Genomic DNA, 27965 nt, shown 5'->3' with positions numbered 1-27965 from the left:
TATAGCTGGGCTAATTTTGGGTGGCCTCTCTCTCTCTTCTTTCCTGATCCTTCCTCCTGTGGTGGTGAGGTGACTTCTCAAATATTTGGGCAGAGGAGGTCAGAAGCAGATTTTTGGCATCTGATTTCAGCCCTGGATCACAGAAGCCAGCCAAGTGGGAATGGAGTCAGACAGAAGCTGCAGGTGCCCATAGGAGGCAGCTTGGGCTCTAAAGGCATTTGGAGCTGGGGTGGAGGCAGTAGTTCCAATTCTATCCCAGTTCTATCCTGATTTTGCTATTCTGCATTCCCATATCAGTTCTTCTCTACTGTCTGGGGCTCTGAGATATAAAAGGGATGGGGAATGCGTGGTGAAAGTAGAATCCTCATGCCAGCCCTGCTGGCAGCACATGTATTTCCTTATAGTACCTGTTTAGAGATGCTCTAGTGCTTAGGAGGGGATCTCCACAGGTGTAATATTGGAAAACGAAACCGGATGCGGTGGCTCACGCCTGTAATCCCAGCACTCTGGGAGGCTGAGGTGGGCTGATCATGAGGTCAGGAGTTCGAGACCAGCCTGACCAACATGGTGAAAACCCATCTCTATTAAAAAATAAATAAATAAATAAATAAATAAATAAATAAATAAATAAATAAATAAATGAAGGAGAACGGAGGGCCAAACTTCCAAATGTCTCTTAACTTACCCAAGGCAAACACTATCCCAGGGCCAGCAGAGTGAGAACCTACTTTTTTTTTTTTTTTTTTTTTCAAGTAAGTATAATCCTGAACAATGAAGTAGGAGAGATGAAGAGAACACAGGAAGAGGAATGTGGTAGGTCACACACTGGAACTTTCAAGAAAGGGAAGGAGAAGAGAGAATCATAAGAATATGATAGTGTTTGAAGGGCAGAGACAACATTAGAAACATTGAGAAATACTCTGAGAAAGATTCCAAGTGTGACAGAGACAAGAATGATGACAAAATAGAATTTGGGATGAGACAAAACCAGATAGAGAAGGGAAGATGGACAGATGTATATTCACGAGACCAACACCAGTAAGCAGGAGGTGAAGGAAGGGGAAGTGGGAGCAAATGGGGTTCCCATTGTGCCAAATTATTTCCTGTCTCTCCTCCTGGCCCCATTTCTGTATCGGAGTTATAAATAGCAGAGAGTTGGAAAGTGTCCGCCCACCCCTTTGCTTCTGTCCCAGCCTGAGGGAAAGAGAGAGGAAGAGGGACAGCCATTGGGTCCCTGTGGAGATCCCGTCTCGGCTCCACCCAGGTCCTGCTGAGCCAGCCCAGGACTCTGCCCCCTCCCCTGTCCTCCCGTTTCACGGATAGGAAATGTGCAGTCCTGGGAAGGATCTAGTAGCTGGGGACACCCTTTACATCCCTCTGCCTCTTGGGTCCAGTCTCTTCACCTTTGCCTTCTTTTGACACCCACTCCGCTCCCCACTGCTTAATTTCCTCTTCCTGTAATCATCCCCAGTCATTTTCTTTTCTCCCTTCATTCCATCCCTTGTCAACCAACCTCTTGCCCGTCTTTCTTCCTCTCCATTCCTTTCCTTTTTCCGTTTCTCCTTTTGCTCCCCATTATCTCCCGAGTTTTCTCACTCTTCCTGCCTCTGTCTTTTTCTCTGTTCCTTTGAATCCTGACGATGTGGCTAGCACTGCTGTGGTCGTTGGCGGGCTCGGGGCGGGGTATGGGGTAGGATGGGGGAGGGCAGCGGTCTGATCCCAACAGCAGAAGGAGTGCTCTATGTGACCAGGGGGAACCGGGAGCACGGAGAGCCACACCGGACCCAGGCCCAGGACCGCTCCTCCTTCATTTCCTCTCTATCTGCAAATCTCTTTTCCCAGGTTGTCTTTTAGCGTCTTCCCACTTCTCATCTCTTACTCTCCTTCTTCTATTTCGGCCTCTCTTTTTCTATTGGTACTTCTCTCTCTCCGCATTCCAGGGCGCCGCCTCCACCACTCCCAGGCCGAGGATGGAGTTCGGGGAGAAGGAGGAGAGCTCCGTGAGGGGGCGGAGCCGGAGCCGGTACTGGCCTTGGGGGGCGTGGTGGTGGGGGGGTCAGCAAGGCCAGTTCCCACCCCAGCCACCAGCCTGGGCATCCTCTAGGCGACGCGCTTGGGTCTCCACCTGCCGCGGGAGAGAGGGGCGGGGCCGGGGGAGGGGCCTGGGCGGTGCCCGCGGGAGAGAAGGCGGGAGCCGGAGTGGACGCCCGAGCTGCGGCTGCTGTAGTTGTCCTAGCGGGTGCTGGGGCGGCGGACCACGGGAGGGAGGGCTGGTGGGGCGAACGACTGGGAGACTTCAGAAAGACCGACGAGACTTCGGAGACCAGAGACGCGCCTAGGGGGACCTGGGGCTTGGGGCGCGCGAGAGTTCCCTTGCAATCGCTGGGAGCGCGCGCGGGGATCGTGCCATGGCCGGGGCTCGGAGCCGCGACCCTTGGGGGGCCTCCTGGATTTGCTACTTTCTTGGCTCCCTGCTCGTCGAACTGTTCTTCTCACGGGCTGTCGCCTTCAATCTGGACGTGATGGGTGCCTTGCGCAAGGAGGGCGAGCCAGGCAGCCTCTTCGGCTTCTCTGTGGCCCTGCACCGGCAGTTGCAGCCGCGACCCCAGAGCTGGTGAGTCACTGCACCCGCCCAGAGTCCCCATGTCCGAGCCACAGATCGACCCCCTCCCCACTCTGCGGGCCACCTCATTTCTCTGTTTTCCAGCTCCACCAACACCTAGACTGCCCACAGACATCTCACACCCCAACCTGGAGCCTTGCCTCATCTGCCTTGGGTCTGAAGCTGCACTCTCTGGCCCCGAGACCCAGCATTTTGCTTTAGGGATGAGAGCAAGGTTCTTGTCTTGGCAGCAAACCATCTTCTGGGCCTTTTCTCCTAACTTGCATCCTTGATCCAGTCCCAGGGCCTGCGGCTCTCCTGCTTCTTCCAAGGGCTGAATTTCCCAAGGAAGGGAGACTCTCTCTGCTTAGAACGGGAGGAGATGGAAAGGACACAGAGGTTGAGGGTGCCGTGAGAGGGATGCAGGGCAGACTCCAGAAATAACTTTCTGCCAGAGCATCGCCATGGGTGGGATGAGGGCAGCAGGGCACTGGAAGGTCAGGAGAGAGCTGCCACTTCAGTGGCTTAGGATCACGGGAAGATTGGGAGAGGGTCTGCAGGTCTGGCAGCCTGCAGTAGGTGGCTTGGTGATAGAGAGTGGCAAAAAACTGAGCCTCCAAAACTACTGGTAATAGTAGTAGCAGCAGCAGCAGCAGCGGCAACCGTAGCAGTGAGAGAGATCCAGGAAGGATGCTGGCCAGGCTGCTCCCCTTCCTCCTCCTCAGGAAATTTCCAACTCCAGGAATCTCACGGTGGGGAAATGCCAGGAGGAGTAAGGGAGGGAGGGCAATTCTAATTCTTTCGAATCAGTTCAGGACCCATGGGAGATGGATATACTTTTGTGTGGGTCCTGTGTCATGCTGCCTGCATCTTCGGCTCTTGCTACATGTCCGACTGTAAAAAGAGAGGCCAGAGGTGAAAGCCTCTCACTGGCTCCTGCTAGGGGGCTTTTCTCTCTTCAGCTGGTGCCTAAGCCACACTAAGTATCCATTACTGGGATCAATGCTGTCCATCGGGACTGTCTTCTCCCCTACTATTGGTCTAGGGGCAGGGGGCAGGGACAAGAGCTCATTTCTTCTCACTTGCTCAGGGAGTGGGGGCCTAGCTCTAATCTTTCTTCTTCCATTATCCCTATCATCTGGTAGCAAGGTCGGTGGTCCCCAAAACATTGGGAGAGGTAGAAAGCAACAGACTTCACCTCCTCTCCTGTTTGCCATCTGCCTCCTCATTCACATTTGCTCCCTCCCTCCCTTCTTCCCCCATCTGCCAGAGTTCCAGGACTGGAGGCCTTTTTAGGACATGCTGAACTCCCTAAGCTATTTCCAGGCAAATTCTAGGTTATTTTTAATAGCTTGGTCTCTTGTTGTTTCCCCCTCCTCTCTGAAGGTGGCCCCTGATTCTGTCTCCCAGAGCCAAGCTGGGGGCATTCCCAGAGGGCGTGACTGTCTCACTCTGCTTTTGCTCCAGCAGGGGGTGCTCTGCTGCCGGGGGGCATGTGAGAGGCCAGGCACCTGCTCAGTCCCTAGCTTTTGAGTTGCAGGTCGCCTGCCTTAGCACTCACTGATGAAAAGAACTTCGGGTCTGCTTTGATGGCTTTCAGTCTTGCTCTGGGATGCGACTTTGAGGTCTAACCTTTGCTGTGTGGTTCCAGCCTCATTTATTTCCTTCAATTGTAAAATGGATATAAACAGTAGTATTACTATGTAGGGTTGTTGTGCGGATTAAGAGTTCTTAATGTATGTAAAATGCTTAGAATAGTGCATAGCCCACAGTGAGTGCTGTGAAAGTGTTAGTAGTACTGCTATTCTTGTATTGTGATTCACAGGGCGCCTTACAGAGATCCTGGATCCAAACGCTTGGCTAGAGGGCCTTCCTGGCTGAGCCAGCCTTCCAGGCCAAGCATCCTCCCCAGAGGGCCACCCAGATTGAGAGGGGCTAAAGAGGGGCTGGACTTGGGCTGGGGCCCTGGAGTGTGTGGAGAATCGCGAAGTGCAGTGGTCGTGGGCTACTCCTTTGTTTTCACTTACCTAAGCTCCCGGGGGTCCCTCTGTCCCTAGCTGCCAATATATGTATTTTTCTCTCTGCAGTGGCTGCACTGTGGCTGTCCAGAAGCCTGGGGTGGCCAGGCTCATGGCACAAAGCCGGGAAGGAGTGTGTGTGTGGCTGGACCAGAGGTGGAGGGACTAGAGAGGCTGTTGGTGGATGCTCTTGTTCCACTAGGGATCAGCTGGCCTCTTCTCCACCAGGAGTGGACTGGGCATACCTATGCACTCAGCTTCTTTCCTCCATATGGGCCCCTCCTCTCCTCCCTACTTTTGGCCTCCAGAGGAGATGTGCACATAGAACAAAGTTAGCTTCTCTGGGTGCTTAGCTATGCACTGACCAGCTGTGATGCTGGGTATCTCTATGAGTCCACAAAATCTGTGTGTTCAGTACACACATCCTGACACTCCCTTTGGGGCAAGCACAGAGATGAAAAGACAGCCTGATCCTGAGAGATGGCCACCTCTGTCTGGAGGTTGGGGGCACTGCTGACTTGCCTGAAGGTTGCCATTTATTTGCACAGGGCTGTATCACTTCGTTTCCTTTTCTGCCCAGGCTACCCACACCTCCCCTCTTTCTTCTTCCTTTTCTGGGGTGTTCTCAGTGTTCTAGAGACAGGTCAGTCATTGGGCGGAGTGACAAAGTGTTCGAGTTAGGCCGATGTGGATTTGAATTCCAGCATCACTGCTTAATGTTTTTGAGTGAGTTTCCTCATCCGAAAGACAAGAAAAGAATCCTTATCTCATAGGACCATTGTGAAGATTAAATAACATAATGCATGTGACTTGCCTATCCTGGTGCTTGGCACATATGTGGACAGTGACGAATGAGTTTCTCATATCCCTGGTGTCTAGCCTCAGACCTGACCTCATAGTAGGTGCTGAATAAATATGATTCTTTTGTCCCATCAGCGCCTGACACAGGACTTGGCATGTGACAGACTCTCAATAAGTAGTTGAATGCCCTCTGCTACTCCCTATACCCCTTCTCTGTCTTGACAGTGGCTCTGACAAGGGATGGCAGCTGCTAAGAGATGAGGAGGAGTTGTGGGAAGGAAGAATGGTTCTCTGCCGTCCCCCTCCTCCCCATCAGACCTGGCACAGTGCCCCACAGATGCCTGTCTGTAATATTGCCTAACATGGTTTTGGGCCTTGCCCCCCAGGAAGGGAGACGGAGGAGAAGAGTGTGGGAGAGAGGCTTTGAGGTTTGTCCTGCTGCCACTTCTGAGTCTCTCCTTCTGCAAAGAGAGGACCCGTGGAGCCAGCTGGGTGTCAGTCATCTCGCCTCACCCCGCCTTCACTCCTGGCCTGGGGATTCAGCCCCAGGGGACCCAGGCAGCCTCCATTCCCAGCACAGTGCTCCCCTGGGGAAGCCGCCTTGGCTGTGATCATGGAAAATTGTCCTGCCAAGACAGTTGTAGCTGGGAAAGAGGCCGAGGGGGAGGCAGGAGAGAAGGCTGGGTGGGGGTCGGGGGTGGAAGGGAAGGAGAAATCATGGATGTGGGGAGGAGAAGGAAGGATGGGGAAGGGAATTCAGGATGTGGAGAAGAGAATGGGGTAGAATTGGAGGCAGAATGAGAAACTTGTCCCTACCTCCGTGCCAGCCGGAGTGGCTGATTGAATCCTGGGCTGGCACAATTTCTTGGAGGTGGGGTTTCTGCTGGGTCCCTGATCCGAGGGAAGTGGGTCCATATCTAGCCTCTTGCCTGGCCTCTGAAACTGGTCCCTGAGCCACACTCTGGTGCCAGTCTGGGCCCCTGTTACTTTTGCTCCCAGCATTCTTGGCATTTCTGGCTGGCTTTCAAATGGACTGGGTTGGGGAGCAGGGCAGAGCTTGGGGATGGGGCCAAGGAAGGGGTAGGGAAGGCCTACTCGGGAACAGGTGCTGGGAACAGGCGGTTCTTTCAAACTAGCAGGGCTGGCTGTCGAGTTACCTTGTGTGTGTGTATATATATCTACTGCGCATGTTGGTCCGTCATCCAGACAGTGTGTACATGCAACGTGATGACCAAGTATATTAATTTGTCCTTGCCAGGGTTTGTGAAAACTGACATTTACCCCTTCTCTTTAGTCTTTTAACACTCTCATTGGTACTGAGGGGTTGGGCCTGGGCAGCTCTAAGAAGGTTGGATCGTTCGGCGCTCTAACTCCTGTTCCTGCCCTTGCACCATTTGCAGGCTGCTGGTGGGGGCTCCCCAGGCCCTGGCTCTTCCTGGGCAGCAGGCAAATCGCACTGGAGGCCTCTTTGCTTGTCCCTTGAGCCTGGAGGAGACGGACTGCTACAGAGTGGACATCGACCAGGGAGGTGTGGCCCTGCATGAACGGATTGGGGGAAGCGTGTGATGGGGGAGGAGTGGACGTGGGCTCCTCTTCCCTCCCCTAATTCCCAGTGTCCTGCCTCCAGCTGATGTGCAGAAGGAAAGCAAGGAGAACCAGTGGTTGGGAGTCAGTGTTCGGAGCCAGGGGCCTGGGGGCAAGATTGTTGTGAGTACTACTTCTCATGACTGAATGCAAGGATGGGGTGTGTGTGTGTGTGTGTGTGTGTGTGTGTGTGTGTGTGTGTTTATGGTGTGTGCATATGCACAGCTGTGCTTAGACAACGCAAATTAGGAACATGGTATGATTCCAAGTATACCAGGGAGATATGAAAAGGTATGAGACATAGTCCTCGTCCTTATAAATGTAAACGTCTGTCCATTCATCCATCCATCCATTTGTCAAACTCTTATTGAGAACCTTTTAAGCATCAGCGTTGTACTAGTTACTCAGAGAGGATGTACAAACACAGGGAAAGCCTGGGCCATGCCCAATGGCTATGGGGATTCCCATTCTCTCTCTCTTTATTTTTTTTTTTTCTGTGGCTCTCTGTTTCTCTCTCTCTGTATCTTTCAGTAACATGCATAGACACACAATTACCAATACAGGTCACTATGGGGCAGAATCTGGTTAATGTTAGGTGAGTGGTCTAGTCTCCAGTCTATAAAAGTCCAAAGGAGGAGTGGAGAGAAAAGACTTCTGCAGATGGGGGGATTTGAGCCAGGCTTTTAATAATAGATAATACCGAGCCTGGGCAACACAGTGGGACACCGTCTCTACAAAAGATAAAAACAAATTATCCAGTCATGGCGGTGCATGCCGGTAATCCCAGCTACACAGGAGGCTGAGGTGGGAGGATCACTTGAGCTCTGGAGGCTGCAGTGAGCCATGATTGTGTCACTACACTCCAGCTTGGCTGGGTAACAGAGTGAAACCTTGCCTCAAAAAAAAAAAGTAATACTTGGAGAGTGAAAAGGAAAGGAAATTCTTCGCAGATGAGGTGAAGACACAAAGGTCCAGGGATACCAGGCGTGGTGGCTCATGCCTGGAGTCCCCGCACTTTGAGAGGCTGAGGTAGGCGGATCACCTGACGTCAGGAGTTCAAGACCAGCCTGACCAACATGGAGAAACTTCGTCTCTACTAAAAGTACAAAAAATTAACTGGGTATGGTGACACATACCTGTAATCCCAGCTACTTGGAAGGCTGAGGCAGGAGAATCGCTTGAACCCGGGAGGCGGAGGTTGTGGTGAGTTGAGATCGTGCCATTGCACTCCAGCCTGGGCAACAAGAGCAGCACTGTCTCAAACAACAACAACAAAGTCCGGGGATGGGGCCAAGCTTGGCATTCTGGAGGACTGTGATATGACTGGGGAGACACACACCCTGTGTGGTGGCTTAGTAGTGTCTTTTGGCTCCAGGCAGAATGTGGAACAAGGACATCTCCATTTGAAGGCAAGAAGTGGGTGCAGACAGGATGCTGGGTTATGCATGGGCCTCCGTAACACTGGCAGGGTAATGGTGCCTGAGTGGTGCCGGCATAGGGGTGTGTGTATGTGTGTGCGTGTGTGCGTTTGTGTGCGTGTATGTGCGTGTGTGTGTGCGTGTGTGAGCACACACATATCAGTATCTGCCAAACCGCTGTATGTGGGCAGCAGGCTTCAAGCAGGTCCCTGGCCCACAGAGTGAAACGATCCCCATCCCTTCCTCCCCCAGACCTGTGCACACCGATATGAGGCACGGCAGCGAGTGGACCAGATCCTGGAGACACGGGATATGATTGGTCGCTGCTTTGTGCTCAGCCAGGACCTGGCCATCCGGGATGAGTTGGATGGTGGGGAATGGAAGTTCTGTGAGGGGCGCCCCCAAGGCCATGAACAATTTGGGTTCTGCCAGCAGGGCACAGCTGCCGCCTTCTCCCCTGATAGCCACTACCTCCTCTTTGGGGCCCCAGGAACCTATAATTGGAAGGGTGAGTCATTCCTTGGGGAGGGGAGAAGGGACCAAAACCTCCTCTCACCTCAGAGACAGGGCTGGGGACAGCACATGGCCAAGCATGACCACGTGTGCACTGCTGTATGGCCCTAGGGCACTGCCATGCCTTCCACCCCGTTGAGCTAGTGCACATGCGAATGTGGGGGGTACTGCCTTTCCCTTGCATGGCCAAGTGTTCCTCAACATGCTGGCATGAGCCCCAAGGGCACACTGGGCCCGCAGCTGGGGCCTGCATGCTCCAACACACTAGCCCACACCTCATCACTGCCATTCCCGTCTCCGCACGCTGCTGCTGGCTGAGCTGACACTCGGTGAGTGTGATGCCACAACTGGGGGCCCCCAGGAAGCCTGGGTTGGGGAGGGGGTGGAGAGAGGGCTGGAAAGAAGAGGAGGGGCTTCCCCATGTGCCTGTCTAACTCAGTGTCCAGCCTGAGGGGTGCTCTCTGTGCCCTGCCCCGGCACTAATAGGACTGTCCTTGCAGGCACAGCCAGGGTGGAGCTCTGTGCACAGGGCTCAGCGGACCTGGCAGACCTGGACGACGGGCCCTACGAGGCGGGGGGTGAGAAGCAGCAGGACCCCCGCCTCATCCCGGTCCCTGCCAACAGCTACTTTGGTAGGGACCCCTCCCCGGCCCAGAGCCGCTCTAATCCTCTGCCCCTCTCTCTTGTCCTCCCTCTCCATGCTCCCATCCTTCTGTCTCCGTTTCTGCCTCTCACCCTGTCTGTCTTTTGGTCTGGCTGTGATCTCTCTGGTCTCTTTTCTCTCTCTACTTCTTCTTCTTTCACCTGTTTCTGGCCTTTCTGTGGCTCTGTCTCCCTACTCTGTGGCCCCTTCTCTGGATGTCCCCTCCCTGGTGTCTCCCCCCACCCCCCACAGGGTTGCTTTTTGTGACCAACATTGATAGCTCAGACCCCGACCAGCTGGTGTATAAAACTTTGGACCCTGCTGACCGGCTCCCAGGACCAGCCGGAGACTTGGCCCTGAATAGCTACTTAGGTTTGTAAGCTCCCACCTCCTGGACTCTAGGGTCGTGGCCCAGCCTCCCCTCCTTCCCCAGGGAACTCGACCTCTGCTGTCTTATAATCTCCTCCCCAACACACACCCAGGGAGACACACATTGGGCCCAAATTGCAGAGAAGAACTGGGTCCAGTGACCAGGCCTATGAAGAGGAGGCCCCAAGGTTGATGGCCTCTGGGGCTGTGAGCCAGGGGTCTCCATAGAGGAAGATCCAGGTGGAGTGAGAGGGCCAGGGCTGAGGATATCCTGGGAACGACAGTCCTGCCTTCTAGGCGGACTTTCCCTGAGGGATGGATGGTGGGCACATACTGAAGAAAGGGCTAGTGTTGTTGGTAAGTCCCTCTCATTGTCTCATCTGCATCCCTCTGCAGAGGAGGAGGAAACCAGGCCTGGGAGATGTTTGGGGGAAGCAGGCTCTCTCTCACTCCCCCTCGCCTCCCCCTCATCTATGTGAAGACTACCCCTCCCAGCCAGGATGAGGCAGTGGGGGGAAAGAGGTGCACTGGGTGGGACCGGGCTTGAGAGGGACTTGCCCTCTCCTCTAGTTCCCTGGGTGTGGGCAGGTGGGGCCGCTGTGCTCGGCCTCCTGCCTGGGCTCCTGGCTTTCTCAGTCATCACCTTTCTCTCTCCTGCCCCGTCCCTGAGGCTGACCTCACTGCACTTTTTGTGCCAAGCTTGTCTCTGGGCCTGGTGGGTGTGGGGAGCTGCCAGGCCCTGTGGGGAGGAAGAGCTGTCCATCCAGCTGTGGTGCTGATGACTTGGGGGGAACCTATCTTTCTGCTCTCAACTTGGGGGAGGGGGCAGGGGCCGGGGGAGCTGTGACTGGGCTCTTAGCCTGTGGGGAGGGGGCAGGGGCCAGGGGAGCCGTGACACACCCCAGCTTCTGAGGCTTGGGGTGAAGACTCAGGGGTAAGTCATCATTCCCCCAGGTTTCTCTATTGACTCGGGGAAAGGTCTGGTGCGTGCAGAAGAGCTGAGCTTTGTGGCTGGGGCTCCCCGTGCCAACCACAAGGGTGCCGTGGTCATCCTGCGCAAGGACAGCGCCAGTCGCCTGGTGCCCGAGGCTATGCTGTCTGGGGAGCGCCTGACCTCCGGTTTCGGCTACTCGCTGGCTGTGGCTGACCTCAACAGTGATGGGTGAGTGGGTGCAGGGCCGTGCCACCTGGGGGAGGCTGGGTCCAGGAGATATGAGTGGCCTTTGGCACCTCCTGCTGGCTCCTCTGGCCAGGGAGGACCCACACTGAATGTTTCCTTCTCTCCATAGCTGGCCAGACCTGATAGTGGGTGCCCCCTACTTCTTTGAGCGCCAAGAAGAGCTGGGGGGTGCCGTGTATGTGTACTTGAACCAGGGGGGCCACTGGACCGGAATCTCCCCGCTCCGGCTCTGCGGCTCCCCTGACTCCATGTTTGGGATCAGCCTGGCTGCCCTGGGGGACCTCAACCAAGATGGCTTTCCAGGTGTGACTGGGAACTGGAAGGGCTCAGGGGAGGGAGGGCCCGAGGAGGGACGGGGGAGCCCCTCAGAGGTCAGGTTGTGGTCTTCTGAGGACCCAGGGAGAGAGGGTCCCTGAGCTTATGTCTGAGCTTTACCATTTCCCAGCTTTCTGACCTTGGCAAGTTTCCTAACCTTTTTGCGTTAGTAATATCTTCGGGGAGTGGCCAAGAGGATTGACGATGATGTTTATAGAGTGCCTGGGATTTTGTAGCCTCCCAATAAAATAGAAAACAGACCTGAGTGACTGGGGGAGAGTTGAGGCCTGGACCTCATCTGTGCTCCGAGCCAGCGGGACGGCCTTTTCCTTGTGCCCTGCAGATATTGCAGTGGGTGCCCCCTTTGATGGGGACGGGAAAGTCTTCATCTACCATGGGAGCAGCCTGGGCGTTGTCACCAAACCCTCACAGGTGAAGGGAGTCGCTGGGATGAGGGAGTGGGTGTGTGGGCGGAAGCGGGGTAGCAGAGGCATTAGGGGAGGCAGAGGCCTGCGGGAGGTGGGACTGGGGGGGGCTGACAGCTGGTTCTCTAGGTGCTGGAGGGCGAGGCTGTGGGCATCAAGAGCTTCGGCTACTCCCTGTCAGGCAACTTGGATATGGATGGGAACCAATACCCTGACCTGCTGGTGGGCTCCCTGGCTGACACTGTCGTGCTCTTCAGGTGAGCCCCCCAGCGCTTTCTCCCTCCCTGAGGCCGTGAGCCCCTCCCTGTGACTCTGACCCCCTCCGCCACCACCCAGGGGCAAATCTGATGCTTAAGAGTGTCTCCCAGCCTCACGTTCTCATGTTTCTTGTGCCTTTGACTCCCCAATCCCAGGGCCAGACCCGTCCTCCATGTCTCCCATGAGGTCTCTATTGCTCCTCGAAGCATTGACCTGGAGCAGCCCAACTGTGCTGGCGGCCACTCGGTCTGGTGAGGAGGGATCGGGGGCACCTGGACCCTGGCAGCTTCTCCTGCCCTCCCCTTGATCCCTTTATCTCCGCAGTTTGGGGCTGGGGTGGGGCTGTGACAGGATGTGACAGATGGGTGGGGGTGGGGGCCTTGTCCCATCAGCCTCGTTTGGCTCAGGAGCCACCCTTTGTCCCCGCAGTGTGGACCTAAGGGTCTGTTTCAGCTACATTGCAGTCCCCAGCAGCTACAACCCTACTGTGGGTGAGTGCGGCCCCCCTCCTGCGGCTCACCCTTGTGGGTTTCCCGGAGAGTGGAGAGAAGAGCACCCTGGGGATGGGGTCAGCTGGAGCAGCTCCCCGGCTCAGCGGCTCCTTCTCTCCCAACACACCACAGCCCTGGACTACGTGTTAGACGGGGACACAGACCGGAGGCTCCGGGGCCAGGTACCTCGTGTGACCTTCCTGAGCCGTAACCCAGATGAACCCAAGCACCAGGCCTCGGGCACCGTGTGGCTGAAGCACCAGCATGACCGAGTCTGTGGAGACGCCATGTTCCAGCTCCAGGTGGACACTGACGCTTTTCCGTGACTCCTCTTAGCTGCTTCTTCCTGAGCACACACGTGCCTTTCTCTAAGACCTAGACATGTGGAAACCTGTCTTCTGAGCTCACTTCCTCCTCACCTGCTGCCTCCTCCTGTCATTTCTGCACTCCCTGGAGGAGGAGATGGCAACTTTTATCATCACATCTGGTCCTCAAAGCCCTGAATCCTGGGTTTCACCTCTTCCCTACCCGTCGTTCTCCCTCCTCCTTGCTCAGTTCTCCAGCTCTCTCCTCCATCTCCCTAAGCTTCCTTCCAAGTTTCAGAATTGGTCCTACGAGTGGCCGGGGCACTGAGCAGGGCTGAGGCCGGGAGACTGTTCCAGCGAGAAACAGCCCTTCCTCTTCCTAGGAAAACATCAAAGACAAGCTTCGGGCCATTGTAGTGACCTTGTCCTACAGTCTGCAGACCCCTCGGCTCCGGCGACAGGCTCCTGGCCAGGGGCTGCCCCCAGTGGCCCCCATCCTCAATGCCCACCAGCCCAGCACCCAGCGGGCAGAGGTGAGCATGGGTTCTGGTTTGGCCCAGGAGGAGGAGCGGGGAGGGCAAAGATCATGGTCCCTCCCCAGTGACATCCATTCATAGCTCACAGCGCTCCTTCACCTTTGCTACTCCGGTAATTCCTCATATCTCTAGGTGCCCAAATGACCATGTGTTCCTAGTCAAGGGGACAGAGCTCCTTTGCTCCATGTATTCAGTCCGGGGCTCAAGTTGATGGGATTCTGTCATCTTCAAATGTGGCCTCCAAGCCCTTGAAGTCATTTTCATCCCATTCAGTTGGAAAAGGGGACATGAAACCCCTTGCATGGCTTTTATGGCTGGCCCAGAAGTGGTGCCCTTGCCTTCTCTTCGTGTTCTAAATCTGGACCTCAGTTACATGCACCTGAGCTGGGGCAGTGTGGCAAGCTCTTGACTTGCTGCTAGTCTCTACCATGGCATGGTAGAGCTCCCATTGTTTCACTCCTCTCCAGAAGAGAGGACGTCGCTCAGGATCACACGGCTAGTAAGCAGCAGATCTGAGAGTGGAGCACAGCTTGTTTAATCCTGTGATACTCAAACCCACCGTATGCCATGGTGACAGGTTTGCCCCCTGCCTTACCTCCTAGGAATGCCCCTTATCTAATGCCTCTCCCCAGATCCACTTTCTGAAGCAAGGCTGTGGTGAAGACAAGATCTGCCAGAGCAATCTGCAGCTGGTCCGTGCCCGCTTCTGTGCCCGGGTCAGCGACACAGAATTCCAGCCTCTACCCATGTGAGGCGGGCAGAGAGCGGGGTGGGGGGGAGGGTTGGGTGCGTGGGACAGAGTTCAAGGAATGAGAGAAAACCACCTCAAGAGGACCAGTCAATGGGAGGGGCTTAGCCGAGAGGGCAGAAAGTGGAAGAGGACCTGTTGATGACCTAGGAGACTGAGCTGAGGGGCCGGGCGCAGTGGCTCACGCCTGTAATCCCAGCACTTTGGGAGGCTGAGGCGGGTGGATCACCCGAGGTGGGTGGATCACCCAAGGCCAGGAGTTCAAGACATCCAGTCTGATCGACATGGTGAAACCCCATCTCTACTAAAAATATAAAAATTAGCTGGGCGTGGTGGTGCATGGCTGTAATCCCAGCTGCTTGGGAGGCTGAGGCAGGAGGATCACTTGAACCTGGGAGGCAGAGGTTGCAGAGGGCCAAGATTGTGCCATTGCACTCCAGCCTGGGCAAGAAGAACGAAACTCCGTCTTAAAAAAAAATAAAATGGCTGAAATGAGGGTCAGTGATGGGGTGCGGGGGCTCCCATGGCAAGGAATAGCAATCCTTCACAGTACACTAATTATATGCAGTCTACATACATCTCATTGGTTAGTCTTCAGACCTCTGTGAGGTAGGAATTGTTAGTCTCATTTTATAGATGGAGAACTGGGGCCTAGAGAGGTTAAGTTACTTGCCCAAGGACAATAATGCTGGAACTGAGATGAGAATGGAGGTGTGACTCCCAGTCGTGTGTACAGAGGCTTGAGGCTTGGACCGGTGTGATGGGGACCTGGAGTGGGAGGCGAGGCTCAGGGAGTGGAGGCAGGTGCTGGGGGAGCTGGCCGGCAGGGGCAGTGGTTGGGGGAGGTGTTCAGAACTTAGCGGGAGTGGGGTCTGACTCTCCAGGGATGCGGACGGAACGACAGCCCTGTTTGCACTGAGTGGGCAGCCGGTCATTGGCCTGGAGCTGATGGTCACCAACCTGCCATCGGACCCAGCCCAGCCCCAGGCTGATGGGGATGATGCCCATGAAGCCCAGCTCCTGGTCATGCTTCCTGCCTCACTGCACTACTCAGGAGTCCGGGCCCTGGACCCTGCGGTGAGGACCTGGGGACAGGATGGGGTGGGGTCTTGAGGGGCTCCAGTCACCCAAACTGACCTTGCCTCCTCTCCCATTCCAGGAGAAGCCACTCTGCCTGTCCAATGAGAATGCCTCCCATGTTGAGTGTGAGCTGGGGAACCCCATGAAGAGAGGTGCCCAGGTTGGCATATCTGACCTTATCCCTGTGTGAGTGGCCCCTCCGTAAGCCTGTAGACCACCTCTGACTCAAATCTCTTCTCACCCTTGGCCTAGGTCACCTTCTACCTCATCTTTAGCACCTCAGGGATCAGCATTGAGACCACAGAACTGGAGGTGAAGCTGCTGTTGGCCACGTAAGCCTGGCGGGGCCAGAGGGTGAGGTGGGGGCAGTCATATTGGCCTTGTCCGACCCCTTGGGAGGTGCCTGTGCCCGACGTCCACACTTGCCCCTGCCCACTCTCCAGGATCAGTGAGCAGGAGCTGCATCTAGTCTCTGCACGAGCTCGTGTCTTCATTGAGCTGCCACTGTCCATTGCAGGGTGAGCCTGGCCCAAGAGGCACCTCCATTGGAGGGAGGGGGCATTTCCACTTCCAAACTCTGGCCAGGGTCCTGCCTCTATTCAGCCAGGCCCCAGCCCTTCTCACCCCTCTTCTGACCTCTCCATGCCAGGATGGCCATTCCCCAGCAACTCTTCTTCTCTGGAGTGGTGAGGGGTGAGAGCGCCATGCAGTCTGAACGGGATGTGGGCAGCAAGGTCAAGTATGAGGTCACGGTAAGTGTCAGGGGTGAGGCACCTCCATCTCCTCGGCCCCTAGGCACAGCAGAGAGGCTGAGCCGTGTCCCCAGGGCTGGGGCTGTTTTACCACGTGGCGGCATGCTGGTCTAGCGAGTTTGAGGCCTCTGCCCTGCACCTGGAACTTGACTGTGGGTGGATGTTTCTGCTGGGGCCTCACTTGACCATTTCCTGGTTGTTCTATCTGGCTGTCTCATCTGTTGGTCTAGTAGGCCATGGGAGTCCAGGAAAGCTTCTCTGCTGTGGGCCTCAGCTGGGGGATGGGAACATGGGGCTGGGGTTAATGTCTCTTCTTAGAACTCTGCCTTTGCTTGGCTGGGGCTTCTCCTCACACCTTCCAGGGACACTTCCAGGTTTTCCTGGATTTGGTAGGCGGAGAGAATGGTGCCTGGTGGGGTCTAGGATCCCAAGTCTTTGTTGAAATTGTTTCCAGAGGGCCTTCTTTTCAGCCCTTGCTCCTTCCATCTCTGTGGATTTAAGATCCCCTTGAAAACCAAGTTTCTTGGCTGGGCACAGTGGCTCATGCCTGTAATCACAGCACTATAGGAGGCCAAGGTGGCAGGACTTGAGCCCAGAAAGAGACTGGCCTGGGCAACATAGCCAGACCCTGCCTCTACAAAAATTGAAAAACAAAACAAAACAAAAAAAAAACTGAGGTCCCTCCTCTCATACTCTCCGTTTCCTGCAGGTCTCCAACCAAGGCCAGTCACTCAAAACCCTGGGCTCTGCCTTCCTCAACATCATGTGGCCCCATGAGATTGCCAATGGGAAGTGGCTGCTGTACCCAATGCGGGTGGAGCTGGAGGGCGGTCAGGGGCCTGGGCAGAAAGGGCTTTGCTCTCCCAGGCCCAACATCCTCCACCTGGTGAGGCTTAGGTGGCGGTGGGGTTACATGTTGGGAGGGATGTCATGGGGGGGCCAGGGGAGTGAGTATGGTGATGGGCCAGGAGGAAGGTGGTGGGGAGGAGATTTGATCTCAGGACTGCTGTGATTGGAGGGACACTCACTGGGACCCCCCTCTTCCACGTCCAGGATGTGGACAGCAGGGATAGGAGGAGGCGGGAACTGGAGCCGCCTGAGCAACAGGAGCCTGGTGAGCAGCAGGAGCCCAGCATGTCCTGGTGGCCAGTGTCCTCTGCTGAGAAGAAGAAAAACATCACCCTGGTGAGCACAGGCTAGACTCGGTGCAGCCAGAATGGGGGTGTGCGGTGTGGGGCACAGAGCTCCAGGGTGCTATGTGTCCAGGGAGGGTAGCCTGTTGAGATACGTGATGATCAAACACCCGGGGCAAGTTGATCAGATGGTTCCCGTCACAACTCATGGGAGGGGGCGCCTGGGAGGCAGTTGCTGACATTGCAGAGCCCCTTCCCACCCAGCCCCTGCAAGTGCTCACTCTGGAGCAGGTCACTCCACCTGAAGCCAGTCAGCCAAGCAGTCGATTCACCTCATGTTTATATAAAGCATTATATTGTATAGGCGATGGGATGGGGTTAGCCCATCCTCACACTGTGAGGTCTGTTTGCTGTTCTTTTGAACTCTTATAAGATAAAAAAGTTGATTTGTATAAGGACACATGCTCAATTTTTACAATATTAAAAACGCTAAGTTATTTTTTGTTGTTGTTGAGATGGAGTCTCACTCTGTCACCCAGGCTGGAGTGCAGTGGCATGATCTCAGCTCACTGCAACCTCTGCCTCCCGGGTTCAAGCGATTCTCCTTCCTCGGCTTCCTGAGTAGCTGGGACTACAGGAGTGCATCACCACGCCAGGCTAATTTTTGTATTTTTAGTAGAGACGGGGTTTCACCGTGTTGGCCAGGCTGGCTGGTCTCGAACTCCTAACCTTAAGTGATCTTCCTCCCTCCGCCTCCCAAAATGCTTGGATTACAGGTGTGAGCCATGTGCTCAGCAAAAATGATGAATTCTAAAAGTTCTAATAATTAAGACGACAGTAAATTGTATATGATTCATTAAGTCTGTCCCTTTTGAGCAGCTTTGCTTTCCCTTTTTCTGCTTGTTTCGCAGAGTTGTGTTGTTTAGGTGAAGGTACTGAGCAGATCTGTACCTGCTCTGTGCCCCTCCCTGCTAGGATGGGGCTGGCAGTGAGAATGTGGTGGGGACGTAGATTAGGAGGGTCTTTGTTCTGATTGTAAGGAGGTGGAGGTAAACCCCAGGTAGAGCCAAGGAGACCCTTTGCAGGGGAATGTGAGCAGCTGCTGGAGTCCCCACCCTGGGCCCTCAGCTCCCCTGGGAACATGGCCTGAGGTGAACCAAAGAGCGCCAGGGGCGGTGGGAACCTGTGTCGTGGCTGTTGCTCTGTGACGTGGATAGTCCTCCCTTCTCCATGTGACTGATGTCCTCTGAGAGGCCTCCTTTTTAAGTGGGAGCTTTGAAATAGAGTCTTGTTTTACTGTTAAAATTTATTTATTTATTTAAATGACAAAAATTATATGTATCATGTATAATGTGACATTTTGAACTATGTATATACTGTGGAATGGCTGTATTGAGCTAATTAACGTATGCATCACCTCGAATATTTATTTTTGTGGTAAGAACATTTAAAATCTATTCTCTTAGTGATTTTCAAGAATACAATATGTTTCAAAAATACAATGTTGTTATAGGAATAGATCTCTCTTCCTTCTAGCTGAAACTTTGTATCTTTTGACCACCATCTCCTCCATCTCCCCAACCATCCCCACCCCCGACCCTGGCCCTGGTAACAATCATTCTACCCTCTGCTTCTATGAGTTCCACTTTCAGATTCCACATATAAGTGAGATAATGCAGTATTTATCTCTCTGAATCTGGCTTAGTTTGCTTAACATAATGTCTAAAGTAGATTGTTTTACAAAAGAGGCAGAAGGCCTTGCTTTTGGACAGTTTGGCTGAGGATTCTTGAATAGCTCAAAAGTGGCAAAATGGAAGGTAACTCAAAGAATTCAGACACCATCAAAGTCATTCTTCTGAGTCTGGATTGTGGTGTGATGAATATAACATAACTTTCAGGCCAATGGGTCATGAGGTGGTGATTGGGCCAAATGGATTTAGGTCAGTCCTGGACAGAACGGAGCCTGAGTCCCCTGTCCCCCCAGGAGCTTCTGAGGCAGCCTCCTCCTCCTTCAAGGAGTTTGGGTTTAGGGCAGGGGCATGGCTTTGCCGAATACGGACCTGAATTCAAATATTTGCTCCACTGCTCACTGGCTTTGCTAGTGCGTGACCTGAGGCAGTTCGATTCGCTTCCTTGGGCCTCCTCAGTTTCTTCCTTTGAAAAATGAGATGATAGGCCGGGCGCGGTGGCTCAAGCCTGTAATCCCAGCACTTTGGGAGGCCGAGGCGGGTGGATCACGAGGTCGAGAGATCGAGACCATCCTGGTCAACGTGGTGAAACCCCGTCTCTACTAAAAATACAAAAAATTAGCTGGGCATGGTGGCGCGTGCCTGTAGTCCCAGCTACTCAGGAGGCTGAGGCAGGAGAATTGCTTGAACCCAGGAGGCGGAGGTTGCGGTGAGCCGAGATCGCGCCATTGCACTCCAGCCTGGGTAACAAGAGCAACACTCTGTCTCAAAAAAAAAAAAAAAAAAAAAAAAAAAGAGATGATAATCATGTGTACCTTTCGGGAATGTTGAGAAGCTTAAATGAGATAAGTGCCTGACAATAGTAGGTGCTCAATAAATGGGACTGTCATTAGGTAACATGAGCATCAGTTGGGAAGCTACTCTGCCTGTGTTGTCAAGAGATTCCCCTTCCTGCTGCCCCCGCCCCATGCATTTCAAAGCCAAATAGCTCCGATTTGGGGTAGGCAGCTATTTCAGACCCTAAGATTAGTTTGAGAAGACCTCCTGGAGGAGGGGAGTTCAAGGGCAAGTAAGGAAAATGGGAGAGATGGCAGGCTCAGCAGGGTGGAGCTGAGTGGCTTAGACCCCGTCTGTCCTTATCTCCAGGACTGCGCCCGGGGCACTGCCAACTGTGTGGTGTTCAGCTGCCCACTCTACAGCTTCGACCGAGCGGCTGTGCTGCGTGTCTGGGGCCGTCTCTGGAACAGCACCTTTCTGGAGGTGAGGATACCACTGGGGATCCAGTTTGTGTTTCTTCTTCCCCCAAAGCCCCTCCGGGACTCACTTCTCCTCCTCCCTCCTCACTGTCCAAATGCAGCATCCTTTTTATCTTTTTTTTTTTTGAGGCAGTCTTGCTCTGTCCCCCAGGCTGGAGTATAGTGGCACGATCTCAGCTCACTGCAATATCTGCCTCCTGGGTTCATATCTGCCTCCCGGGTTCAAGAGATTCTTATGCCTCAGCCTCCTGAGTAGCTGGGACTACAGGCATTTGCCACCACAGCCAGCTAATTTTTACATTTTTCATAGAAATGGGGTTTTGTCATGTTGGCCAGGCTGGTCTCAAACTCCTGACCTCAAGTGATCCACCTCCCTTGATCTCCCAAAGTGCTGGGATAACAGATGTGAGCCACTGTGCCCAGCCCAAATGCAGCATACTCTTAACTGAAACCAGGCAGAAACATCCTCTGTGTTGGGCCCCATTCCATTTATAATTTCAGGAGGTTACAGGGAGAGAGGGAGTCATGGGACATTTAGGAGAAGGGTCTCCTTCCCTGTTCCTTTAGGAGTACTCAGCTGTGAAGTCCCTGGAAGTGATCGTCCGAGCCAACATCACAGTGAAGTCCTCCATAAAGAACCTGATGCTCCGAGATGCCTCCACAGTGGTGAGCTGCAGGGCTGGGGGATGGGTGGGGAGCACTCTCTTCTTTCCTGCTCCCTCCAGCTCTTGCTCCATTGGCCTCTTACTCCCCAGATCCCGGTGATGGTATACTTGGACCCCGTGGCTGTGGTGGCAGAAGGAGTGCCCTGGTGGGTTATCCTCCTGGCTGTACTTGCCGGGCTGCTGGTGCTGGCACTGTTGGTGCTGCTCCTGTGGAAGGTGAGACTTGGGGGAGGGTGGGGCTGATGGGGGTGGAGTTCCTGGTTGGGTGGGCAGCCTTTTGTACTGTGGTTCTCTCACCTACCCACTCATGTATTCAGCAAATCTGCACTGAATACTTACCCTGCATGTCTCAGGAACTCTATTAGTCCCTGGATGTTTCAAAGATAAATCGGATGCAGGCTTGGCTGTGGTGGCTCACGCCTGTAATCCCAGCACTTTCGGAGGCCAAGGCGGCTGGATCACTTGAGGTCAGGAGTTTGAGACCAACCTGGCCAACATGGTGAAACCCCGTCTCTACTAAAAATACAAAAAATTAGCTGGGCATGGCGGTGTGTGCCTGTAATCCCAGCTACTCAGGAGGCTGAGGCAGGAGAATTGCCTGAACCCGGGAGGCGGAGGTTGCGGTGAGCCGAGATCGCGCCATTGCACTCCAGCCTGGGTAACAAGAGCGAAACTCCGTCTCAAAAAACAAACAAACAAAAAAAAAAAACAAAACAAAATTAGCTGGGCATGGTGGCACACACCCGTAGACCCAGCTACTTGGGAGGCTGAGGCAGGAGAATTGATTGAACCGGAAAGTGGGAGTTCCAGTAAGTTGAGATGGCACCATTGCACTTCAGCCTTGGTGACAGACAGAGACTCCATCTCAAAACAGACAAACAAAAACCCCCAAAAATAAACAACCTCCCCCCCAAAACCCCAAAACAGCGAAAAAAGAAGAAATCAGATGTGGATCTTGTTCTCAGGGATTTTATAGTCTGATGGGGTGGGAGTGGTGAGCCTGTAGTCAAGGACAAGGCAGAAAGTGTTGAGTTGAGAAAATGCAGTGGGAGTTTAGAAGGAAAAAAGCTTGAGAGGAGGTGGCACTGGAAGCAGTCCTTAGAGGAGGGTGGGGTAGTAGGGTTAGGATGTAAGGAGATGAGGTGGGTGGGGTCCAGCCGGACCATGGTAGGCAAAGTCACGGCAGCAGAGAAGTGTGGTCTGCCTTAATTAGAACATGGCAGTGAAAACCGGAAAGGTAACAGTGGCTAAGAAGGCCGACAAGCATAGAGAGCGGCCTCCAGGGAACCGTCCTTAGGGTGGAACTCAGAGCTTCCACATACCAGGCTCTGCATGGAAGCATTCTTGTATGCACAGAGCTGTATACAGAATCACATTGGCATTCAGGCTCAATGTAAAAATACACACATGCACACATCAGTACAGGGCATCACACACATCATCAGGGGTCATATGCTGAGCCCTCTGCCACATCAGGGGCTGTGTTCAGAACCATGCATGTCCTTGGGGCTCTGGAGAACTGCCCCTGCCTGTACCTGCTCCTTGGGATGAATCACAGATGGAGCATACCCTTTGGCAAGTGTGAGTCACCAGTAGACCAGGGTCTGGAGTGGCATCTACGCTGTTGGGAACCTGCCCAGTCTCAGGGGAGATTGATGCCTCTGTAAAACTGGTCCCAGGATGCTTGCTCCCTGCTCCTATGGAAGGGAGACAGAACAGAGATGGGGGCTCCCATCCTTCCTCAATCTTCCCATCCTCTGCCTCCTCTGCCCTGCTTCTCCCTCGACATCCCAGTGTGGCTTCTTCCATCGGAGCAGCCAGCGCTCGCCTTTTCCCACCAACTATCACCGGGCCTGTCTGGCTGTGCAGCCTTCGGCTGTGGAAGTTGGGGGTCCAGGGACTGTGGGGTAACAGTTGTGTGTGTGCATGTGTCTATGTGTGTGTGGATATGTATGTGTGTGACTATAAGGAGAATTCCCAGCATTCAGGGGACCAGGAATGTTGAGGGTGAAAGATGAGATTGCATGAGAGTGATGTGAGGTGAGAGGTTACTAGAAGGGTGCGGATATAAGGGTGAGTCTCCACAGCCTGAGTCGTGCACCAAGGGTTGGTGGGCTCATGGAGTGTGAGCATGTGGGAGTGTGGGGTGGCCCCATGCATGCTTTTTCTATGGGCATGAGTGTGCAAGGAGATGAATGTGTAAGGAGGTGCTATGCTATGCAGTCTGAGCATGTAGGAGTCCTGGGCCTCTGAGTGTGAGTGTGCAAGGGGCACAATCCCAGCCTGGTGTGTAGGGGCCAGCATAGTCCTGATTTAGGGTGAGGCTAGACTACTGTATTGATGGGAGGGAGGTGCTGTAAGGGGCATGCTGCCCGAGGTATAAGTACACAGGGTGCATGTTTATGGGGCTTGAGAGGCATTATTCTAGAGGTGCAGGGGTCTAGGAAGCCACTTTCTTCCTCAGATCTCGTTTGTGTTCTGGGGGACACTATTGGGTCTCTTAAGAAGCTAGAGTGGGTGGAAATCTTGAGTCAGGTCCTGATGCTCCACCCTCAAGCCTCTCTTTCGGGGACCAAGGGAGATGCCCTTGGTCCTGTCTCTTGGACCCTCTCCTGGTCTCTGTCTTGCTGTGAATGAGAACCCGGGGACCCAGCACTGATGGGATCACTGTGGGCGCTGCCCACTGCACTTGATGCTGTTCAGTCTGTCTCCTTTCTGCCACAGCAGGGATGGTGAGGGCAAGGAGCTGCGCTGCACTAGGTGTCTGCTCCAGGGACCGCAGCTCTTCAGGCTCCTCACGGTCAGGCCTGGTGTCCTTACAGATGGGATTCTTCAAACGGGCGAAGCACCCCGAGGCCACCGTGCCCCAGTACCATGCAGTGAAGATTCCTCGGGAAGACCGACAGCAGTTCAAGGAGGAGAAGACGGGCACTATCCTTAGGAACAACTGGGGCAGCCCCCGGCGGGAGGGCCCAGATGCACACCCCATCCTGGCCGCTGACGGGCACCCCGAGCTGGGCCCCGATGGGCATCCAGGGCCAGGCACTGCCTAGGTTCCTGTGTCCAGCCTGGTTTGTGGCTCCTCTCCACCCCTTCCCCAGAGATGGCTCCTTGGGATGAAGTGGGTAGAGTGGGCTGCTGGTGTCGCATCAAGATTTGGCAGGATCTCCTTCCTCAGGGGCACAGACCGCTCGCACCCACAAGAACTCCTCCACCCAGCTTCCCCTTAGAGTGCTGTGAGATGAGGGCAGGTAAATCAGGGATAGGGCCACGGGGTGAGGTGAGAAGGGCAGGGACGTCCTGATGCAGAGGTTGGGAGAAGGGATCCTAATCCCTCTGTCCCCCGTTCACCCTGTAGAACAGGACACCAACGACCTGGCTCCCTAAGAAGTGCCTTAGCCTAGAGGGTCAGGGAGAAGGCTGTGTCACTGACTCAGGGGCTCCTCCTTCTCTAGTTTCTCCTCTCCTCTGACCTTAGTTTGCTACATCAGTCTAGTGGTTTCATCTATTTATTAAAAAATGTTTGAGAACAAAACCTCTGCCTCCTTAGACTCTTTCCCCCTCAGCCTCAGCGTCTCTGATTCTCCTTGGTGCCCTCAGCTCGGGATGAAGGTGGTAGTGGGGAGAGAGGGTCGGGGGGCTTGGCAGGGATGTAGGCACCATGACTTTTGTGGCCAGTTCCTGTAGCCTCAGGAGGAGAGCAAGGGGAGCTTTACCACGGGAACAAAGGAAAGGGACAGGGAGCTGTCCTAGAGGACAGGTAGGCAAACGTCGGGAGATCAGTGCAGAAACTTGCAGTTAAGGATCCAAGCGTTTCCTCCCTGTAGTCAGGGTAGAAGTACAGTTTTTTTACTGTCGAAGGAGGAATTGAAGTTAGAGATTGCCCTGGCAGAGGCTGGGGAGAGATGGACTAGGAGGTGATATGGGAATGGCTTCTCTCACTCTGCTAGGTCCCTCTCAGTGGAAGATAGATAGGTTGGCGAGTGGTTTGTTCTAACTGGAGGCTGGGGAGGGAGCAAATGAGTGCCTTGGGGCTTGGGAAAGGTTATTTCACAGCCTTTCCCATGATGTGGGGCCCAACAGGTAGCCACTTGAAGAGAGGGGGCTGTCGTTCCATTTGGACTTCGGAGAACCCGGCCTTCTCAAGATCCTTCCAGGTCTCTCTGGTGAGGCAGCAGCCGTCCCCAATGTGTTTCCACGTGGGCTCCACAACTTGCTGCCACGTGAGGGCCCAGCTTCCTTGTGGTTCCGCCACGTGCTCCCAGAAAAAGAGCACACCTCCCTGGGAGGGAGGAGAGAGTTAGTGTCGCTTGGCTACGTCCAGACTTCGCCCCTATTGCCCTGATCAAATGGTCAAACTTCCTGGTAAAGTAAGAGCTGCTGGTCTGAGAGTTCATGGAGCAAACTGTCGTGCCCCTGACCTTTTCTTTCTTTCTTTTTTCCTTTTTTTGAGATGGAGTCTCACTCTGTCACCCAGGCTGGAGTGCAGTGGTGCAATCTTGGCTCACTGCAACCTCTGTCTCCCTGGGTTAACCGATCCTCCTGCCTCCGTCTCCCAAGTAGCTGGGATTACAGGCACCCGCCACCATGCCCAGCTAATTTTTTTTTTTTTTGTATTTTTAGTAAAGACAGAGTTTCACCATGTTGGCCAGGCTGGTCTTGAACTCCTGACCTCATGATTCGCCCACCTTGACCTTCGAAAGTGTTGAGCTTACAGGTATGAGCCACTGCACCTGGCACCCTGACCTTTTCTGTATCCCCTGCTACTACCTTCAAAGTGCATGTAAAGAACCTCATAACTGAAGGGGATGGCAGGTGGGAGATCTTTAAAGTCTGATCAGAATAGCTGAGGGCACACAGAAGGGGAAATTGAGAAACAGGAGTGGAGGGCTCATTGTATTTTTTTTTTTTTTTTTTTTTTTTTTTTTTTTTTTTTTTTTGAGGCAGAGTCTCAGTCTATTGCCCAGGCTGGAGTGCAATGGCATGATCTTGGCTCCCTGCAACCTCCACCTCCCAGGTTCAAGTGATTCTCCTGCCTCAGCCTCCCAAGGAGCTAGGATTACAGGCATGAGCCACCACACCCAGCTAACTTTTGTATTTTTCAGTAGAGACAGAGTTTCAGCATGTTGACCAAGCTTGTCTCTAACTCCTGGCCTCAACAGATCTGCCTGCCTCAGCCTCCCAAAGTGCTGGGATTACAGGTGTGAGCCACCTTGCCCGGCTGGGCTCAATGTATTCTGAGACACACGCACCAACCTCTCTTAGGAGACCCAGCTGCATACACAAACTGCTTCCTGGACATCACTGTGAACAACCCAGGGAAACCTCAGGCCCAACTCTTGACTGAAGCTGGGGTTCCTCAAGCTCCTTGCCTCACTATATTCTCCCGAGGTGATCACAAACCTCTTAAGTCCAAAACTTTCTTCCATCTCAGCAAATGGCACTTTCATCGGCTCTCCCCTCCGTTGTTTGTGCTAGAAACCTGGAAACCATTCTGAACGTTCTCTCCACAGTCTAATGGATTCTACTCTACTTCCCCGACTATCTTTCTTTTTCATTTTTCCCCCAGCTTATAAAGTCCTATCCCCTACTCTCTTTATCTAGAACACTCTTTCATTTCCCCTACCCCATCCACACTCTGCTTAATCCCTCAGATCTCTTTTTTTTTTTTTTTTTTTTTTTTTTTAGACAGTGTCTCACTCCTGAGTTCTGTGGCCCAGGCTGGAGCGTGGTGGCACAAACATAGCTCACTGTAACTTTGAACTTGGGCTCAAGAGATCCTCCCACCTCAGGCTCCTGAGTAGCTAGGACTACAGGCTTGCACCACCATGCCTGGCTAGTTTTGTATTTTTTAGGCAGAGATGGCATCTCACTATGTTTCCTTGGCTGGTCTGGAACTCCTGGGCTCAAGCCATCCTCCTGCTTCAGCCTCCCAAGCACAGATCTCGATTTAAACATCAGCCCCTTAGGTGTGCTCCCCGCTCCCCTCCCTGTCCCACGGTGGTAGATGATTTCACCTGTTGCTTTCACAACACCCTATTGTGCTCGTCATGGCACTGGTCATATCTCAGCAGGTAGGGTGGATGGGGTGTCTATGTGCTACTTACTACCTCAGACGCCTCATCCTGGCGGCTGAACCCTGGGGCGGCTGAGCTGCATTTGCCTGCCCCGCACCCATCCCCCTCCCACGCTGCTCACCGGCCTCAGTACTCTCTGGACCTCCTGCAGGACCTTCCTTGGGCTCTGCACAGAGCACAGCACCAGGGTGCAGACCACCACATCCATGGAGCCATCAGCCAGCTGCCTCATGTCCTCTCCAGGAGCCACCACGAACCGCTCGTATTGGAGATGCCTGTTTTCAGCCATGCTCTTTGTCAGGAACTTCTCAAAGTGGGGATTTGGGTCCAGGCAGGTGACCCTGCAGCCCGCTGGGTAGAACTGAAAGTTGGCACCGGTGCCACAGCCCAGCTCCAGCAGGGCCACTTTCCCGGAGGCCCCCATGAGCCCCTTGATCTGGCTGAAGAGCTCCCGTTTCTTGCTCTCCATCTTGCGGTTGCTCTTGCGGGTCAGCACAGCCATCAGGTAGGGGAAGTAGGTTTTGCACAGGGGCTGCCAGCAGCCCAGCAGAGCCATGAGGTGCAGGGGCAGGGTGAGAAGCAGCACCAGCAGCTGCAGGAGTGGGACCAGGACGTCCATGGCCGACCAGCTCTGAGCGGTGCTGCCGCTGGGGCACTGGCCTTTTCCCTGCTCAGCCTCAGCAGGCACTGGCGTCCCTTCCCGCTGTGATGGGACTTTGCTCCTTGTCTCCTACTTGGCAATTTCGTCTTTGCCAGGATCGAGTGGGTGTATGAAATTCCTCCAGAGAGTGAAGGCCCCACAGCCCCACAGGCTCTTTAACGACCTTTATGTGGGCGGAGGGACAGGTGGTGCCCATGTTCCTGAGTTCTGGGGCACTGTGCCCAGCTGAAAGGGGGCGGGGTTGCTGAGTCATCTCAGAGGGAAGTGAGAAAGAGTAAGGGGATATGTTTCAGATCACAGACTCATGGCCGGGCGTGTGGGGGCTGGCGGGGCGCTGGAGGGTGGGTAGCGGCAATGCTGGGGACAGAGATGACTCATGGGACATGTCCTGGCCTCACTCCATCTTCAAGTCAGGCTCTTCAGAGGGGCCACAGGAAGGAACCGGTG

General features: G+C 54.2%; 2 protein-coding genes across 6 annotated transcripts; one reads left to right on the top strand and one right to left on the bottom strand.

Annotated features, from left to right (window-relative positions):
• Positions 1 to 1331: 1331 nt before the first annotated feature.
• On the top strand, positions 1332 to 24205 carry ITGA7 (integrin subunit alpha 7). Of its 5 annotated transcripts, XM_074402725.1 has the most exons (28): positions 1332 to 1842; positions 1941 to 2614; positions 6822 to 6949; positions 7049 to 7128; positions 8676 to 8931; positions 9437 to 9514; positions 9832 to 9951; positions 10903 to 11110; positions 11238 to 11431; positions 11787 to 11875; positions 11998 to 12125; positions 12282 to 12377; positions 12556 to 12617; positions 12750 to 12919; positions 13306 to 13455; positions 14091 to 14206; positions 15091 to 15283; positions 15366 to 15446; positions 15539 to 15618; positions 15730 to 15804; positions 15936 to 16038; positions 16748 to 16924; positions 17092 to 17223; positions 20006 to 20119; positions 20683 to 20781; positions 20871 to 20996; positions 22575 to 22687; positions 23603 to 23760. In XM_074402725.1, exons 2-28 carry the CDS (start codon positions 2409 to 2411, stop codon positions 23661 to 23663), a joined length of 3435 nt encoding a protein of 1144 aa, XP_074258826.1. In that variant the 5' UTR covers positions 1332 to 1842; positions 1941 to 2408; the 3' UTR covers positions 23664 to 23760. The 5 variants fall into 5 exon arrangements, with proteins under 5 accessions (XP_074258826.1, XP_010348235.1, XP_010348234.1 ...); XM_010349933.3 differs by lacking the exon at positions 22575 to 22687 and having other exon boundaries at positions 1333 to 1842; positions 23603 to 24205; XM_010349932.3 differs by lacking the exon at positions 22575 to 22687 and having other exon boundaries at positions 1333 to 1842; positions 9437 to 9568; positions 23603 to 24205.
• Positions 24206 to 24271: 66 nt separating this feature from the next.
• TMT1B (thiol methyltransferase 1B) lies at positions 24272 to 27682 on the bottom strand. Its single transcript, XM_003939291.4, has 2 exons — positions 26979 to 27682; positions 24272 to 25062 (listed from the first exon to the last, which is right to left on the bottom strand). The coding sequence occupies exons 1-2, from the start codon at positions 27474 to 27476 to the stop codon at positions 24826 to 24828; spliced, it is 735 nt and encodes a 244-aa protein (XP_003939340.1). The 5' UTR covers positions 27477 to 27682; the 3' UTR covers positions 24272 to 24825.
• Positions 27683 to 27965: the final 283 nt, after the last annotated feature.

This window comes from Saimiri boliviensis, chromosome 7, assembly GCF_048565385.1.
Source record: "Saimiri boliviensis isolate mSaiBol1 chromosome 7, mSaiBol1.pri, whole genome shotgun sequence".
In the NCBI taxonomy this organism is placed as follows: domain Eukaryota; kingdom Metazoa; phylum Chordata; class Mammalia; order Primates; family Cebidae; genus Saimiri; species Saimiri boliviensis.
Note: the sequence above shows the minus strand (reverse complement) of the source record. Positions and strands in the feature narration are given on the sequence as shown.

Bases quoted from the DNA above. Each gene is read 5' to 3' on its own strand.
- ITGA7 (XM_010349932.3), top strand. From the start codon at position 2,409: ATGGCCGGGGCTCGGAGCCGCGACCCTTGGGGGGCCTCCTGGATTTGC. The intron at 9,952-10,902 runs GTTTGTAAGCTC...TCATTCCCCCAG, and splicing joins GGCCCTGAATAGCTACTTAG to GTTTCTCTATTGACTCGGGG. The intron at 15,805-15,935 runs GTGAGCCTGGCC...TCTCCATGCCAG, and splicing joins CTGCCACTGTCCATTGCAGG to GATGGCCATTCCCCAGCAAC.
- TMT1B (XM_003939291.4), bottom strand. From the start codon at position 27,476: ATGGACGTCCTGGTCCCACTCCTGCAGCTGCTGGTGCTGCTTCTCACC. The intron at 25,063-26,978 runs GTGAGCAGCGTG...CCTCCCTCCCAG, and splicing joins TCCAGAGAGTACTGAGGCCG to GGAGGTGTGCTCTTTTTCTG.